Below are 18,793 nucleotides of genomic sequence, written 5' to 3'. Positions count from 1 at the left end.
GGTTGGGGAGGATGATTTAAATAATCGGACACTTTAATTAACTTATATTACATATAGCGATCTCATTTATTGACGCCCTTTTCACAAATGTTCGTTACAAAATTTAATTCACCGTGGCGAGAGCGCTCGCTCAGCCTTTTCGCGACCAGAGTTCGCGGGATCACGCGAGCGAGATAAATTACTCTTGATAAACTGGAATCTGTAAACGAGCGAGAGCTGGCACGAGAGAGAATAATTTGGCGTTTGACCCACCGGGTGCCGACGGTCCGTCGGTAGAGAGGCGACGCCGGCGAAAGCGGAGACCCGCAGGAAACGGCGCCCTGGTGACGATGGAGGTTGCCGCAAGAAGGGCCGCAGCGCGGCCTTTGCTCCGTGGTCGACGAATGGTTACTGCGGGAACTGGCTCTGCTTCCAAGATAGCTTTTCCTCCCTGGCAGGTATAGCTGTCGCACTAGTGGCAATGGTTTCTCTGCAGTAGGAACCCTGTCCAGGACAATCTTCTCTAGGCGGTCCTAATTACTCGAGAGCTCGCGCCTAACTGCCCTTCTTCTCTCTTAATTTCTAAGCCTCGTGCCGCCGCGCTCCCACTTCTCTCGCCATCAAAAATCAGTCAAAATCGCTCTCTCTCTCTCTCTCTCTCTCTCTCGCTCTTCTCGCTCTCACTCGCACTCACGGCGACACCTCGCCGATCGTCGCGCTCCTCTCTCCAGATCCTGCAACGACACAAGTATGTAGTCGCTATATAGCGTACACTTGGTCGCTGCGTTCATGCGAGGAGAGTGCCGCACACATGGCCAGCGAGCATCGCTATAGCCCTGTCACAACCTGGAGATTGGCAAAACGGTCACAGGACCGTACTATGCCGAATTATTGTGCCGATTTGACATCGAATTGCAGAAAGAACGGCCTCATTTGGTGAAGAAAAAAGTGCTCTTCCACCATGACAATGCACCGGCTCACATCCCCCCCGTCGTCATGGTCAATTTATTCGAATTAGGCTTAGGATTTCGTATTTTTGCTTTCGAGAGTGATTTTGAATTCAGTGAAGTCAAACGGAGCACTTAAAAAATCGTTTTTTTCGCAAGTCAGTAAATGGTTGGAGTCAGTTGCGTATCATGGAGGGCTTATTTTTTCGAGAGCTATTTCAATTTTAGCTTTTATTTGGAGATTTTCAGAAGAATTAACCGTTAATTTGTTTTAGACCATTTATTTTTCGGTATTTTACTGGTGTTCCATACGAAAGTATGGTTAGTTCTGAAGTTAATTTTGCGAGAAAATGATTTATAATGTTCTCTTTTTTCTTTTTAAATAGTTTAGTCGCTTGAGCACACAATTTCTTATAGGCGATAAAGTCATCAAACTTTTTGGTAAAATACCGGCGTTTGAATGCAGCGGTTCTAAGCCTCTTGATTTTGTTGCATTCTGAGTCCCATCGTTTTATTTTATTGCGATGAATTTTGTTACTCACATTATTTTTCTTGGAAGAGTTGCTTACAATAGCCTTCGAAACAACCTCAATAACTATGTTGTATTTCTCGTTATTAGTTAATTTGTTATAATTATTGGTGGTTAGTTTGTCGAAGTTGTTCTCGAAATCACTACAAACTCTATCCTATTTTATTTTCACTGACTTTTTGTTGAAAGATTTTTTACGGTAAATGTTTTTAGTAACTAATGTATTTATAAAAATAGGAATATATTCCGAGCCCCGGGAGTCTTTTGTCAATTCAAAGTTTGTTGTGTCGGCAATGTTTGGACTAGATTATTTTGATTTAAACTCTCAAGCAGTCTGTGTCCATTTGGATCGTTAGCATTACAGTTCCAGCCTTGATGGTGAGCATTGAAGTCGCTCACAAAAATAATAAAATCATCTCTTTTTATGTTGCTAAAAGTATCATCCCATTGCTGTTGAGTTAGCGTACTACCTGGGACTCGGTAGCATACGATTAGGTTACGAACAGGAGAAACATTAGTAATACGTATTCCTGCGATTTCCACAGATGGATCCGGACTTTTAAAATCATATAGGTCCTTGAAATCAATGTTATTCCACAGTAAAATGGGGATGCCTCCACCAGATGAATGAGTATGGTCTTTAAGAAATGTTTTGAAACCTGCAAAATGAAAATTTTTTATCTTTTCGGAAAGCTAAGATTCGACGTAGACAAAAATATTAAGATGTGGTAGGACTTTAATAAGATCTTATAATAATCTAAGAGCTTTCTCAGTAGAGTTAGAGTTTTCATTGTCACTTAATATATTGGCCATTGTGTAGGAAGAAAAAATTAAACTTGAGATTATCGGTATACTTGGCACACTTGTGATGAGTCACTATCGAAATCGTTTTCTGAATCGCTAATGTACATTTTGGATAGCTTTTTTTTAAGCGTGTAATACGACCTTTCAGTGGGCTACCAGTATATTTGTATACTTCTTCAATTGTGTTTAAAATACCTTTTATATTGTTTGTGACCGTTATAACTATTGAGTAGGCGTCTTTTTGGTCATAAGTTTTATCTAGGAGCAGTTCGAATGTGTCAAAATCAATCGAAGTTATAGTTCGTTCTGCTTGAACGTATCGCTTTGTGAGGATAGTTGCTCTATTATGCTAGGAGCTTCGTAAAAGTCGTAGAAGATCTTTTTTTATTCTTTCTGCAGGGGGCGCCAGGTCTTCGTCATTGACTGTGGAAGTATATGGAAGTGTATTTTTATTGCTATGAGATAGACAGACTGATGATGAAGTTGTTGATGGAGGTGGAGGTCTTTTAGGCGTGGGAGTTTTTTTACTAAAAAGAACGCGAGACTGCTCGTGAACCGACTGAATTTTAACGACGCCAGGATTTCTTTGAGAAACTAGAAGTGTAGGATTTGCAGACTGATTTGGACATAATTTAGCAATCTGGCCATTTTTTTACAAACATAGCAGCTCAAAGAATCTGTGCTGAAATAAATTCAATAGGTGGTATTGTCAAAGCTAAGTTGAATTTTTTCAGGAATTAATTTTTCATCCTCTTCTTTAATATAGACCTGTCTTCTAAATAACAAAATATATGATCGACCAGGTTTGTTTAAGCCTGTTCTAGAGTGGCTGACAATAGAGACGGGGAAGATTCCTTGCTTTTGTAGATTTTTAGTTAATAATTCATGCGGAAAGATAGGGCAGACGTTGGAGATTACCACTCTTATTTTTATAAGAGGACTTATAAGAGGACGGATTGTTAGTTTTGTGTTTTTGTTAAAAATTTTTTTGCCAGATAAATTTTCCTCTGAGCTAGCGTCATTGAGAAATACATAGACTCTGTTCTCCGATATTTTCGATATAAATTTTACGTCGTTTGGGTCTATGAGAACTTCAAGGCTATCAATGTAATAAACTCGTATAGTAATACCGTCAATAGAATATGTATCAATTCCGTGTTCTTTTTCGGTATAGAAGGTTGAGCTGTGATGTGAGCATAATTGATGGGAACTGAGATGAATGAAAATCAGTATGTAGGCTTGCATTCTGACTTTTTTCGGAAGTCATTGCAGGAGATGGATGCATCTGAAATTGTAGTTTGATTGCGTGAAACGCATAACACTAGTTAGAAATAAACGCAATTTAATACGCACTAAACTTTAGTAATAAGTTAACTCGCTTTACTTAGAGTGAGGTAAAATATGAGAACACGTAGATGAACTGTTTATAGCGCGAGTTTACATCTGCTCGCTACGGTGTATTAAACGCCACTCCCATCTACTAATTTTCAATGTCTTGGCGATAGCATTATTAGATAATTTCAGTTTATGAAGAGCAATGATATCGGTACGTATATTACACCACAAATTTTTTGATTTAGTCATGCTTGCTGTAAAAGACAAGATTTCACAATACACTAAATCTCATAAAATATGAATTCACTGTAGTTGCTTAATTTTACACACATATGTAAAAAATTTTGAAAATTACGTAACATGATATTTGTTTGTTTGTATACGGATAGATACACATTACGTAATGTACATGTAAGAATATGTTGACATGAAACTTGACATGTATATGAGCAAGTGTTTATAAGAAGCATTGATACACGCACGTACACATATTTACTAATGTAAACGAGTATATTTATATTTTCTATTAATTTACGAAAAAAAAAAAAAAAATTTGGTATCAAATTCTTTATTTGACCTAAAATTTCTATTTATGTATTCATTTTTATGTAAGAAGACATTTTTTTTATTTTCAACTTTTTTATATTTTTATTATTTTTTAGATTGAATATTTGCAATAAACAATACATTTTTTACTATTATATTCGTAATTCGGGTAAAAATTAACGTATAAACTTACTTGACCACGCACTTTTCAAGCTAAAAGTATAAGCTTTTAAATGTCGTTGACATTTTTTAGATGCGATAAAAAATTAAATTCAAAAACAATACAGAGTTTCATAAGGGTTGAACGTTTTGATTTTTTATTATTATTTTATTGTTAATGAAACAGATATTTTTTAGTTTTTTTTCAGTCTACAATAGTTTTTTTAAAGCTTTGGATTCACGAAAGACGATCGCGTCAGCTTTTCAATGCCATGATAATTTTTCGCCAAGATATAAAACTTTTTTCTTACTAAATTTTTTCCTAAGGTTGGCAAAAGCATATGACGAAAAGTATATGAATAGCGACTGGCGTTTATTTATTGATTAATCAGTAAGAACTTTAAAAATTACTCCGTTTTAAAGTAGACACATATACACTTTACCAATTAGTCATATGATATTCTTTGTTACATTCTAAAAGGTAATTACTTTTCTTTTCTTTGATGAGTCAATGATGTAGTAATTGGTCAAACTTAGCGAAAATTTAGTAGGTTGAAAAATCTAGGCTCTTTGACGACACCTCGATTCTTCGGCTAAACTGCTTTTTTGAATTAAATTTAATTTCGTATTCTTTATTTTTTATTATATTGTACTACTCGAATTTATATCACTTTAAAGTTTTCTTGCCTTAACGTTTGTTATATAGAATTTTTATCTTGAATTATACACCATATGTAATATTAATTTTACAACGGATTATTCATTCTTACTGATTATTACTTTTTAAACTGAGTAAATTCTTATACCTGAAATCGAGTGTTAATGACTGGCATTTATCATCGGGTACATCTCTTGTAAGCAGAGACCAATAGCATTATCCACAGCCAACCAGAGCTGCTGGGTCAACAAATAACCACGAAGAACGAAACAGACAGATAAGTCCTACTATATCCTGTAAATAAACTATAAATAAATAAAGGGTGGAAATATAAATAATTGATTCAAAAATTTTATTTCGATTTTTCTGAAGAGTTGTAACGATGTGAATCGATGTTTGTCTCCGCGTCATACACATGTACTTTAAATCCTGATGTTGTGTGCGTGCTGCTCTATCGGCAAACGATCTAAATAATATGCTAATCAATGAGTCGAATCGGATTGAGAGAGTGGGGCGTCGAGGCTTTTATTTGAGCAAACGCTAGGACACTTGCCTGGGGTCATTTAAGCTTCCAACATCTCTGCTCGTCACTGGCCACATCATCGCTCCCATCCACGGGTCACTTCGAGACTCCAAGGCCTATCGACTGTTATTGACTTCGAGTGAATTGCCTTACATCATCCTGAGTCTTGTACCTTCCCACCGATGAGGCCACGTATCATCATACTTCAGGGGGAGCTTTGATAAGATCATCCTGGGCAAGCATATGGCTATCGTTTCACTCATTAGCCAAAGTGAAGTACTACGTCGCAATTCATTGCGCATTGTGATTCCTTCACATACTTGTTGTTTTGATCTCGACCGGTCTTTTGTTAAAGAGATGTGTACTATTAAATATGTAACGAAAGCTTCACTCGTTATCAATTTTAAAGGCGGGGCAAGTAAGGCGCACTCGCTCATAGCAATCGAGGGGGGAGGGGAAAGGTAAAGAAATGAAATTAATCAAAAATCAAAATCAAATCACACTTCAAATACAGTAAATGAATATACCGTATAATTATATTTATAACAATTTTTACAAACTCTTAACCTCTAATGAACACAACCGTGTTACAAACACGTGTTAACTCTATTGAATACAACGGTGTTCTTAACACTTAATACCATAAAAGAACAAAGAACAAATAAATTAATTTACTGCGCTTACAAATCTAACAGACATACGGAACGTGTTGCCCGGCAGGTGATTGCCTTGACGATGAACCGACTTAGCCTACTTAAACGAAAAAAGAAAGCCGCCCGGCGAGGGATCGCCTTGACGGTACGCTACCTTAACAAATTCAATGCCGACCGTAAATAAATCAAGTAGCCGGCGCGTACACGCCTTGTTACCTACCTTATCCTTACAACTACTCGCTGTGCCTATAACGCTGAAGAGAGGGAGAGAGAGAGAGAGAGAAAGAGAGAGAGAGAGATGATTAGTATGTAAGAATGTACTTGATTAGGCATGACATTTTCTTTTTCATTGGGCAGTTTAATTCTGTTACTTCTCTTGCCTTTCTAATGCACAAAGGGGGATTAGAGATCATTTGCTATTTCAAACTGGGAGATGGACCTCGAGTGCTACGCGTAGTTAAGATGAGCATACGTTTGTTGGATTGTATTAAAATTAATTCTAATATTAATATTAATATTAAAATTAATATTATTCTAGCTTTTGCTAGAAATTGTCTATTAAGTTGTAATTGTTTAGATAATCAATTTTCTGTACAAAATTTTTAGATAAAGAATTGTCATTGACATTTGATGATTCTTTCTTATTTCTAACTTCAAAGTTATAATTTTGTAAAACAGCCGATGGTATGTCGCTGGGAAATGAGGATCGTTCAGGGAGTATAAGTAAATTAATCATCTATGGTCTACAATAATTATAAATTTTCATCTGTACAAATATAATTTGAATTTTGAAATGCTGCAAATAATTTCCAGTATCTGTGCGAGTAGCAGAATATGTGAGTGACAATGTTCCGGCTGATAATATGATAGTATTCTATCGTATATGTAACAGATCATGTCAGCCACTTATAATATGGCTAGAGAAAAAATAATATCGGGTATCAGTTTGATAACGTATCAATGTAATATGTAGAGTTGCAGGTTCAAATTTCAGTACATGCAAAAAAAAAACTAAGATAAAGAGAAAAAAAGAGGGAAACGTTTGTTTCAATTTTTGTTATAGCTATGGTAGTCAGTTATATATAGTTTTACTTTTGATAATAATTCACATTAATTTTTCTAATGTTACTATTCAGAAACCAATAAATTTTATTATGTTATATGCACAGACAGAAAAAATTATATAGCCCGACAAATATAGGTCAATTTTTTGACCTAAAAATGAGAGTATATATTTCCAAAGATTTTTAGTGCGCTGAATCCAAATTCGACGATCAATTCTCTCAATCAGCTCTATTTACCAAGATATTTTAAGCTAAAAAAGTAAATACAGTGCTTTTTGCCTTTAATTTTATTTTATTTCTTGCTTTAAAATCTATAAATTTTATCTCAAAGTAAATAAAACTGACCTTTTATATTCCGTTGACTTTGTTCAAATATCCTTTTCTTACTGCCGAGCTATCGCGTTTGGAAATTTTGGAAAAAACGGGTATGTGTTAAAAGAGTGACGTCAAAACAGATATCTATAATATCCAAGCTGTTGCGGAGTACAGTTCATCTGCGATGAATTGTGATTCATCGCAAGGATGGTAAATTGAATTGCGAAATTTGTTTATTGATTGTTGTCATAATAAGTGGAACTCCAATGTTGTCATTTGTAGTGATGTTGTAAAAATCCTCTTGTAATAACATCAAGTCTCAAGACCTATCTTGTTTACTTATTTTTTGTACTCTTGTTTTTTACTCTTGCTTTTATTCTTGTTTGTTTTTGCAACCAATCATCGCAGAAACGTAAGAATCTTCTACTTTTTTGTAAAATACTAGCAAGTATTATCGTTTCGCAATCTGTCAATATTGGCAATAATATATCTCATGTCAGACAACATACTGAATCCTCACATGCCAGTTCCAGAGGGAGCCTTGGAATGGGCAGTCCTTAGCATCGATAGAAAAGAGGATAGCGGGGAATGGTATCAGAAAAGCCAATAAAAGTAGAATTCTAACGTGGATCTGCCTATTTGATAAGCAACCACCGATCAGGCTACTTCATTTGGAACTTCAGCGGAATAAAGGATTAACGTCAGATGTGACGTCACCGTCTCCTGTTTGTACACACATAATAGTATTTTGCGCGTATCGTGGCGCCATTTGTTGGGTTTTAAAAATTACAGGATTTTTAATTATTCTTCAAAAACTTGCCTGCAATCTCAATCTATGCACTTATTTAATTCACCTTTTCAACTTTTATTAATTACACCGTCACTTTATCCCGGTTATCAGGCTATCGGGAAGTTACAATCGTGTTCACAAGTATATATCTAAATTTTAGAAAAAGTTATAACACCTATAATATAAAGACTGCAAATCCATAAAGCCACACCCCAGACTAACATTTAAACTACACTTGTATAGTATGTCCTAACCATATGATTACATTTACTGACGTATTTTAAATACCCATTCGTAGTGTATAGTTTAAGCGTATGAGACAAAAATCAATAGTGACGAAAAGCATAAAAAGATCGTGTTAAAAATTATATTACTTAGTAATATATTAAGACAAGCAAAAAGATAAGAAAAAAAGAGGAGCCCTGAAAGGATTACTGAATAAGAATATTGAGTTACTGTCACTTTGTAATTACTTTGTACATACTCGTATACAACTCTCTATTATGACTCCCTATCATGTTCCAATGGCGGGCTCATGGGGTACCACTGATACTGAATAACGATCAGTATATTTCATCAATCGTAAGCTTATTAAATCATGGTTGATTTTCCGATAAATCACAAAATAATTTATTGAAACCTCAGTGACGATAAAAAAATATAGCTAATGTATAAAATGAGTTAGATAATTATAGTTTCTTTATTATCTATGAACATTTTATTATTCTCTATTGATAAAATAAGTAACAAGTCACTGCTTCTCATATAAAATTAAAAATGTGGCATTTACATATGTGTAAAAACTAAAAACATTATGTAATGATTATTAGGTTATTGCTGAAACGGTCAAACGTATGAACTGGAATTCATATACTTTTATCTACCAGACCACCAATGCTCTATCACGAGTTCAAGAAGCGTTGCAGAATCAGGCTGTTCAAAATTGTCCTATCACTGTCAGAGAATTACAACCATTTGATAGGATTCAGCTTTTCAAAACTCGGAAAGAGCAAGATAACGTTTATGAATGTTTAGTAAAAGAAATACGATTATCGTCACAGTATAGTCTACTACTCGATATAGAAAGCGATAATATATCCAAATTATTCCAAATAATGGGGAGCATGGATTTAATGGGCGATTATTTTATGTGTTTCCTTATTAATTTGGTATGTATAAAACTATTTATTCTGATGCTTGGTCACATTTTGAAAAACCTTAAAATTTGCCTTTAACGGATATATTTGTTAAAATTTCTAAGTTATATATCTTAGCTAAAAATAAATTATTATATTACCATGTTTACTCACTTTGAAGACTTTATAAGTTTTTTTTTGTATATTTAAAGTATAAATAAACGAGGTTTCTTCGAATCAAAATAATTTTTTAATAACTTTGGACTGTTCGTACGTTCTGTTATAAAAAAATAAATTAGAATTATTAAAACTAATAGTATATGGAAAATCCATTTTAACTTTATTATATTTTATCTTAGGTTATTCTTGTAATTGATTAGTGATTTTAGATAAATCTAATTGAATAGGAAGTTTCTCCATGACAAATATATGGCATTTATTTTTGAAAGTTTTTAGATATATACGTCCATCTCTTGTTTTTCCAGAAAACTGAAGCTTTTTACTATCAAGTCATTTCTGCCAGGTTTCGGTACAAATGATAATGATAATCTCTTCCACTTTTCCGGTATGTATCCTGTTGCAATACCACCTCTGAAAATGCCAGTAATCAACCCCAGGATAGTTTTGTAACCTTACTGTATCATCTTTGGTAAGATACCATCAGGTCCTGGGGTCTTATATGATTCGGAGGTATTTATTGCTCATTTTACCTTTTTGAAGTCACCATTCGTGTCGCGGTATCTCAGTCCCTTGGTGTACAATTTTCTTCTTCTAATTGATTAGTTCGACTATCATCTTCCTTGATGAAATTAAAGAATAACTTCTTTAATAGGCATTCTAAGGTCTCCTCTTTTATTTCTATGCAGTTGCCCGATACGTCCCTAAGACTTTGTAGACGGACACTGTTTTCTTTTGTCAGTAGTCTGGCTATTTTTACCGTATCTGACAAGCTTTCAATCCTTGTAGAGTAGCTCTGCCACGTCTCTTTTTCAGTTTTACTAACCTTCTTCTTGAACTAAGGGTTTCTTTATACTCTTTGTAACTTTCAAGAGTATTTACTTGTTTCGCTCTATTATATGCTTTTCCGGCTTTTGTTCTTGCTAATTCAATGTGTTTATTCCACCATGGCATATCACCTGTCTATTTATTAAGTTTTAGTGGACAGTTGTTTTCATATGATTTACAATGGCATTTTGAACGAATTCTACAATTTTCTCTAGATCGGCTCAGGCATTATATTTACCTCTGAAATGTGTCAGTTAATTTCCTATCTCTTCCTTATATTCTCGCCAATTAATATCTTTAGTCCTGTGATTCGACACGGAGAGTTCATTTTCATGCACAATTCATTATAGTACATCGTCCTTAACTGAAATGTATTTTTGAATAAAATTCAACGATTATACGAGTACAATAGATGCTTCATTGCTCTCATTCGCATTATCTGATAATGTTTGCAACAATTCAAGCAAATTAGGCCATTCTATTTCGTTTGCGCTTACTGTTATAAATAATGTAGGTTTCCTAAGTTGTCAAATCGTGGCAAATAAGTTTTGTTTTCTGGATGACCAATAGCAAACCGAATTAGATATTGATATAATAAAAGCGAGATTGGATTCACTGCAGCCATGTATATATTCTTCATATCGAATTTGCTATTTCGTCATTTTATTATTTCTACCAATATACGAGAGTCGGTTGAAAAGTCCGTACAAAGTCAGAGAGATGGCGGTACTAGTGCGTATCAAGGTTATTTTCAGTTAGTGGCATATCTTGGAAGAGTACATACCAAGTTTCTGCCAGATCGGCCAATTACTTTGCGTTTTACATTCATTTCAATCAAAGAAATCGAGTGGTTGTAAAAAAATGGATGAAAACGAATTTCCTGTATTGATTAAACATTACTTTTTCAAAGGCAAAACGCCTCAGGAGATTAAATAGAAGCTTGATAAACATTATGGTGATTGTGCACCTTCGATTAGAATGGTATAAGTGGTTTCAAAATTTTCGGAGTGGCCATATGAGTACAAAAGACGCTGAACGTTCTGGACGTCCTGTTGAGGTTACCACTTCAGAAATCATTGATAAAATCCACGATATGGTGATGGCTGACAGAAGAGTGAAGGTGCGTGAGATTACTAGTACTGTAGGCATCTCGAGCGAACGGGTACATAATATTTTGCACCAACATTTGTACATGAAAAAGCTATCAGCTAGATGGGTGCCGCGATTGCTCACGATTGACCAAAAACGAGATCGTGTGAAGTGTTGCAAGAATGGTTTGCAGCTGTTCCAGCAAAATCCGCAAGATTTTGAGCGTCGTTTCATCACTGTAAATGAAACATGAATACATCACTACACTCCTGAGACCAAAGAACAGTCTAAACAATGAGTTACCAAAGGGGAATCTGCTCCGAAAAAGGCGAAGACAATTCCTTCGGTCGGAAAGGTTATGGCGACTGTCTTTTGGGATTCGCAAGGAATAATCTTCATCGACTATCTGGAAAAGGGTAAAACCATTACAGACGAATATTATTCATCGTTATTGGATCGTTTGAAAACCGAGTTGCTAGAGAAACGTCCACGATTGGTCCACAAAAACATCCTCTTCCACCACGACAATGCGTCAGCTCACGCCTCAGCAGTTATGGCCGCAAAACTGATGGAGATAGGGTTCCAACTTGTTTCACATCCCCCTATTCTCCAGACTTGGCTCCGTCGGACTACTATTTGTTCCCTAATATGAAAAAATGGCTGGCGGGGAAAATATTTTATTCAAACGAGAAGGTGATTGTAGAAACGAATGCCTATTTTACAGACTTGGACAAATCCTATTATTTGGAAGCGATCAACAAACTAAAGCAGCGTTGGATGAAGTGTATAAGCCTAAAAGGAGACTATGGTGAAAAATAAGAAAGATTTATTAAAAAAAATCAAGCAGTTTTTATTTTTGTACGGACTTTTCAAACGACCCTTGTATTTAAAAGCTACTGTTATACAATCATGAACCCTTAATCTCATAATTTTCACTGCTATATACAATAGATGTAGCGTAACTGCGCGTTGATTTATTTGTTTAATTCACTAGAAGCAATCATAAATAGTGTGACTGTTAGACTTTCACGAAAATTTCTGAATTGACCGAGATAAATGTTTGAAAACGATAATTCTTCGGCACACTCATCAAAAAGTATATTTTTTGGACGATTGTGTTTAGCTTGTGTTATTGTTGAGTATTCTTCTTCTTTCCACAGGCGAGTTTGTTGTTGTGAAATAATACTTTCTTATATGGAAATCTGTTCACTAATATCATCAACATTTTTAACAGAAGAAGTGATTTGTTTAAAAAATGTATCATTGATTTAAAAATCATAATACACTAGTTTTTTTCTGCTGAGCGCATGAAATAGAAGTGCCATGCAGGGCACGAATGCAGATACTTGCTCACATCAGCACATGCGTACGTGGCAGGTTACTGTATATGCAAGCTACTTCAACACTCTCCTTGCATGAACATACGAGGTGTGATCAAAAAGTAAGGTGAATTTTGAAATTTAGCGGGCTACGTCCGTTCGATCTTCGACTTTTTTATTTGGTTATGTCGGTACACTCGTCTAGAACATACGTTCCAAATTTCAGCTTTGTAGTATGTTTGGTTTGTTTGTGAGAAGTATCAAGGTTAGAAGTGTTTTGCGTGCTCCACGATTTGCTGCTGTCTAAAAACATGGATCAAAGAGTTTGCATTAAATTTTGTGTGAAAAATGGAATCAAATGTTCCAAAACACTTGAAATGCTGAAAGTGGCATACGGTGAGTCTACTTTAAGCCAAAAAAATATTTACAAGTGGTATAAACTCTTCCAAGAAGGCCGAGAAGACACCGACGACGAACCTCGTTCTGGACGCCCCAGCACATCAACAACTGATGAGAATGTTGAAGAAGTGAAGAAAATAGTGTTGGGAAATCGTCGAATTACCATTAGAGAAATTGCTGATGATATTGGCATCTCATTTGGTTCGTGCCAATCAATTTTGACGAGTGTTTTAGACATGAGACGTCTGTCAGCGAAGTTTGTTCCGAAATTGCTCAATTTCGACCATAAGAAACGTCGCATGAGCATCGCCCAAGAGCTACTGAATGACGTCAACGATGATCCAGATTTACTCAACAGGGTTATAACAGGTGACGAAACATGGGTATACGGTTATGACGTCGAGACTAAGACTCAGTCGTCCCAGTGGAGGAGATCTATCTATCAGAGCAGCATCTATCAGAGCAGCATCCGGACTCTTCAAGCGAGATATTACTCGACTCTGCGCCTTACCCTTGAATTAGGGTAGCGCGCTTCCATTGGAGTCTCCATATTCCTCCCAGACTCGTGAATGCCCCAGATATGTGCTCGGTGGTTTACCATAAAAGAGTCGAAACATCGGGTATTCTGGAAAAGCATTATCAAGCTAGGTCCGAGAATGGTAAAGTTCAGAGAACTCTACAGCCAGAAGATCAGGGGATAACACCTAGTGCACCATACCTGGTTGGGCATACCAGGTCCCCAATCGTAAAGGCGACTCCAGCCAATAGCTAGGGTTTATAATTGTCCTGTGATAATGCAAATAAAAACTATGGCCTTTGGTGGCCTGACTTAGATTAAGTGTTAATTAGCATTTCAAATTAGTATTCTATTATTCTATGTTATACCTGTAAATGCGTTGCCCTTTAATACTAATCAAAGACGTAGTCTCTCCAGCGGATATTGACTTTTCCTAGTCTTCTATTGATCCAAATATCCAGCTAATGCTGATTAAGTAAATTTAATGATTTGTTTATTATAATTCATTCCGTTAATTCTAACACTGCTCTATTATTGTGAATCAAACTAGTCTCGCAGCCGATGCCGGAAGTATGATAGGTCGTAACGCTCTCTCTAAATTAATTTACATGTTTTGTGTTTATTCAAACACTATTAGCTTTGCATACGAGGTGTGATAAAAAAGTAAGGTGAATTTTTATTTTTCTCAAAAAATATTTATTTATTCATCAATTTTTATTTTATCTCCTTCAAAGTAATCCCCCTCGGATATAATGCACTTGTGCCAACGCTTTTTCCAATCCTCAAAGCATTTCAAAAAATCATTTTTTGTGATCTTGTTTAGGTCATCCTTCGAAGCCGTCTTTATCTTCTCAATCGTGGCAAAACGCCGTCCTTTCATGGGCCTCTTCAGTTTTGGGAACAAGAAGAAGTCACAGGGGGCCAGATCTGGGGAATCCGGTGCCTGTGGCATCGTTACTGTGTTGGTTTTAGCCAAAAATTCGCGCACAAGCAACGATGTGTGAGCAGGGGCGTTATCATGGTGCAAAAGCCAATTTTTATTTTTCCACAAATTCGGACGTTTCTGGCGGATTACTTCGCGCAAATTGCGCATAACTTGCAGGTAATATTCCTTATTTACTGTTCTACCCTGTGGCAAGAACTCATAATGCACCACGCCCCTGCAGTCAAAGAAAACTGTAAGCAAAACCTTTACATTTGATCGAACTTGGCGTGCTTTTTTTGGTCTTGGTGATCCAGAATGCCTCCACTGGGACGATTGAGTCTTAGTCTCGACGTCATAACCGTATACCCATGTTTCGTCACCTGTTATAACCCTGTTGAGTAAATCTGGATCATCGTTGACGTCATTCAGTAGCTCTTAGGCGATGCTCATGCGACGTTTCTTATGGTCGAAATTGAGCAATTTCGGAACAAATTTCGCTGACAGACGTCTCATGTCTAAAACACTCGTCAAAATTGATTGGCACGAACCAAATGAGATGCCAATATCATCAGCAATTTCTCTAATGGTAATTCGACGATTTCCCAACACTATTTTCTTCACTTCTTCAACATTCTCATCAGTTGTTGATGTGCTGGGGCGTCCAGAACGAGGTTCGTCGTCGGTGTCTTCTCGGCCTTTATGGAAGAGTTTATACCACTTGTAAACATTTTTTTGGCTTAAAGTAGACTCACCGTATGCCACTTTCAGCATTTCAAGTGTTTTGGAACATTTGATTCCATTTTTCACACAAAATTTAATGCAAACTCTTTGATCCATGTTTTTAGACAGCAGCAAATCGTGGAGCACGCAAAACACTTCTAACCTTGATACTTCTCACAAACAAACCAAACATACTACAAAGTTGAAATTTGGAACGTATGTTCTAGACGAGTGTACCGACATAACCAAATAAAAAAGTCGAAGATCAAACGGACGTAGCCCGCTAAATTTCAAAATTCACCTTACTTTTTGATCACACCTTGTATTGACACATCGCAAACACCGTGAATTTCGGTCGACATTGCGTTGTCGCAAAATAAGTTCAACGAAAGTTGTTCGGCTAAGCCTATCCATTTTGTATGAACGTTTTGAGGTGATGATTCATCTCAGGTGAGATTGACCCTACAAAAACCCTATATCAAAATTTTGGCGTACAAGGTTAGAGGACCTAATAATCCGAGACGGTCAAAAATTTTCGCGTTTTGAGATAAGAATTTCCTTTTATAAGGAGAGGTTGATGACATTAAAAACAATAACCGTTTTTCGGTTCTTGAGCCGAAAAAAAAGATAATAAATATTTTCAAGTTTACAACTTTTTTTCGATTTATGTGGATTTTTGGTGCTTCATATAAACTGTTGTTACTTCCATCTGGAAGCGAATTTTCAAACGCGTGAACTTTCAAACTCTTTTGAATGAGCTATTGAGCGATTAAATTATTTATGCATAGTTCGGATATATCGCACTTTCCAGGAAATCACTTATCTTATACCTAATCTAATTGAAAAAAAATTATTCATATTTTCTATCGATTATCGAGTGCCTTTATAAAAAAGAGAACCAAGCAAAGTAAAGCCAGTTTATTCTTATTTAGCTAAAACTTAAGCTGTGCAGTAATATTAATTTTTTTATTAATTTGTACTTATTCCTATAATAACTTTCAAAACTTCGATTTATCCTCAACTTCCTGTCTTGACTGCCAGAGCGATGCAGCGGATTCGTTGAATCGCGAATAGAATTATTGTTGAAAATGTTATAAGTTTTTTAAAAATTGTTTAACATATTTGTTAAAGCTGATTTTCAATTGAAATCTTAACATGGTTCTATACTATCAACTAAAATAATTGATGAAATATCATATACGGAGAAATATAAATTGATTTCTGACAGTTTGCTTATTTGTTTTGAAATATTAAAAGAAAATAATTATATACAAGTTGGTAATAGTAATAACCGTTTACGTTAGTTAGAAACGATGGATAAAGAATTGGCTAATTTTATTGATAATATTGAAATAAGCCATTTTTATGAAATTTATTTACAAATTGAACTAAACATGACTTTACCAAGTATTTTACAAGATATAGAAGACTTTAGTAATGATATACAATCTCAATTCTCAAGTGAATGTTGAAATTATATAATCATATATTAGGTTTTTCAATAGTTCGTAATATTAGCTAAATATAGAACCTATCAAACAAATTGATTCAACAAACTTAACTAAACTTTAACTTTTTTGAATAAACTTTTAAATCAATGTTTTAGCATTTTTTTTTTTATTTTAAGAATGATCTCTTGAACATAACTTTTTTTCGATTCTTTTGAAAAACTTATAATATATTATCCTAGAGATTATAAGAAATAAAATGACATATTAACAAATACGTATAAATATCGGCATTACTTTTGGAATAATTCGTTGCTTAAATTTGCGAGTCGATTTATCCTTTAACGATTTAGTACACAAAATATGATAACTTGGTAACACCGCAAAACGGTACTCAACTCGTTTCATAACAATATGAATGAATGAGCCTGCTACCTATGATACATGTATGTATAGTCGCCGGAGATTGATTCTGTCCACCTTTCAAATGAACTTACACGATGTGGCAACGTTGTACGGCAAAACTGCTGTGTTACTATACCGTTAGCAGAACGCTGTGAGAAAACATATGGAACGATCATGACTGTGGAGATCAAGAGAATGTCCTTATAAATTGTTATATTTTTAAGACAAGTTTTCAAATTCAAATTTTTACAATACGGTTTATATATATAAAGCTTATTAAATTTGAAGTTGTTAATTTGAACAGAATAAAAATATTCTTCCAGATAAGTGATTTATTTTTATGCGTAATCAATAATAAATAATATAATTATAGCCTAATCAAATAATTGATATTTATTATAAATGTGTAAAATTTATCAAGTCAAGTTTTCCCTGCTGGAAAAAATCACAACCGGAACAAAGGGATTGAAAATACAGTATGACTGAAAAAAATTGTACTAAAATTTAATTACATTGTTTTTCAACAAAAATTTTACATAATTTATATTCGTTAATGTTCATAGTGATGATAAACCAGTTACTAAATTTGTCGTTCGAACAACTTTACGACTCTTATAAGAGGGTAGAAAATGTAGTGAAAATACGATTTTTCACACAATACTTAATCTATGAACACTAAACTTACAACTTACCAAATCCGAAGTTCACAACCCTCAAACTATAAACAAATGTTAAACGTTTGTAGCAGCAAATTACAATTCCATAACCAACCGCGAGAAGGTATTGATCACTAATTCCCCTTTTTTTTTGTTTTTGGTTTATTTTACTGGTATTATTATTTTTAAAGTTTTAAACAATATACTGTTAGTATTACATACGATTGTTGTAATTTTATTGTACTTGAAAATACTTAAGTGAAAAATTCCTATTTAAAAAAAAGTACCTCAGGTTTTTATAATGGCAGAAATTTAAGCTTACTAGCCAGTCGTTTACATCATCACGTTTGAGTATCTAGAAATAGTCAGGTATCATGACAGAATCCCATCGTCCTGGATACCTAGATTAAATAGGTGAAATCTCCCACCTTGCTTATTATTATAACATTATAATGACACGGCCGGAAATAGTATTTCGATTGAATCGAATTGTCGCCCTAATTGTCGCCTAAGCTTCTCTCTCTATTAATATCGTAGTATGTACAACTTTATACTTCATAATCACAGCTGTATAGTCATAGATATATTTTTTATTCAGCATCGGATTGTGGAGCACACGGCATTCGATAGCATTTCAATTTTTTATAAACGCCGACGGTAATAGAATTAGTCACTGGTGCCGTCGTTGTGGTAGCGACTTGTCTCCCGAAGCGGAGACAGCTTCTCTCTCTATTAATATCGTAGTATGTACAACTTGATGCTTCATAATAACACCTGTATAGTCATAAATATATTTTTTCATCAACACCTTATTATGGGCACAGGGCATTCGATAGTATTAAAAATTGTTTTAAGAGCCGATGATAGTAAGA

General features: G+C 34.9%; 1 protein-coding gene across 4 annotated transcripts in view; it reads left to right on the top strand.

The window, feature by feature from the left end:
• The window catches only part of LOC131669076 (glutamate receptor ionotropic, kainate 2-like), a 1,402,504-nt gene that overhangs the window by 355,587 nt on the left and 1,028,124 nt on the right, over positions 1-18,793 (top strand). For all 4 annotated transcript variants that reach the window (XM_058943701.1, XM_058943682.1, XM_058943691.1 and 1 more), the window contains one exon: positions 9,133-9,471. In XM_058943701.1, the coding sequence (XP_058799684.1) occupies positions 9,133-9,471 (339 nt within the window). The remainder of the gene's footprint in view (positions 1-9,132; positions 9,472-18,793) is intronic.

The sequence above is a fragment of the Phymastichus coffea genome, unplaced genomic scaffold (assembly GCF_024137745.1).
Source record: "Phymastichus coffea isolate CEN01 unplaced genomic scaffold, Cenicafe_Pcof_1.1 PCOF00007, whole genome shotgun sequence".
NCBI lineage: Eukaryota > Metazoa > Arthropoda > Insecta > Hymenoptera > Eulophidae > Phymastichus > Phymastichus coffea.
Note: the sequence above shows the minus strand (reverse complement) of the source record. Positions and strands in the feature narration are given on the sequence as shown.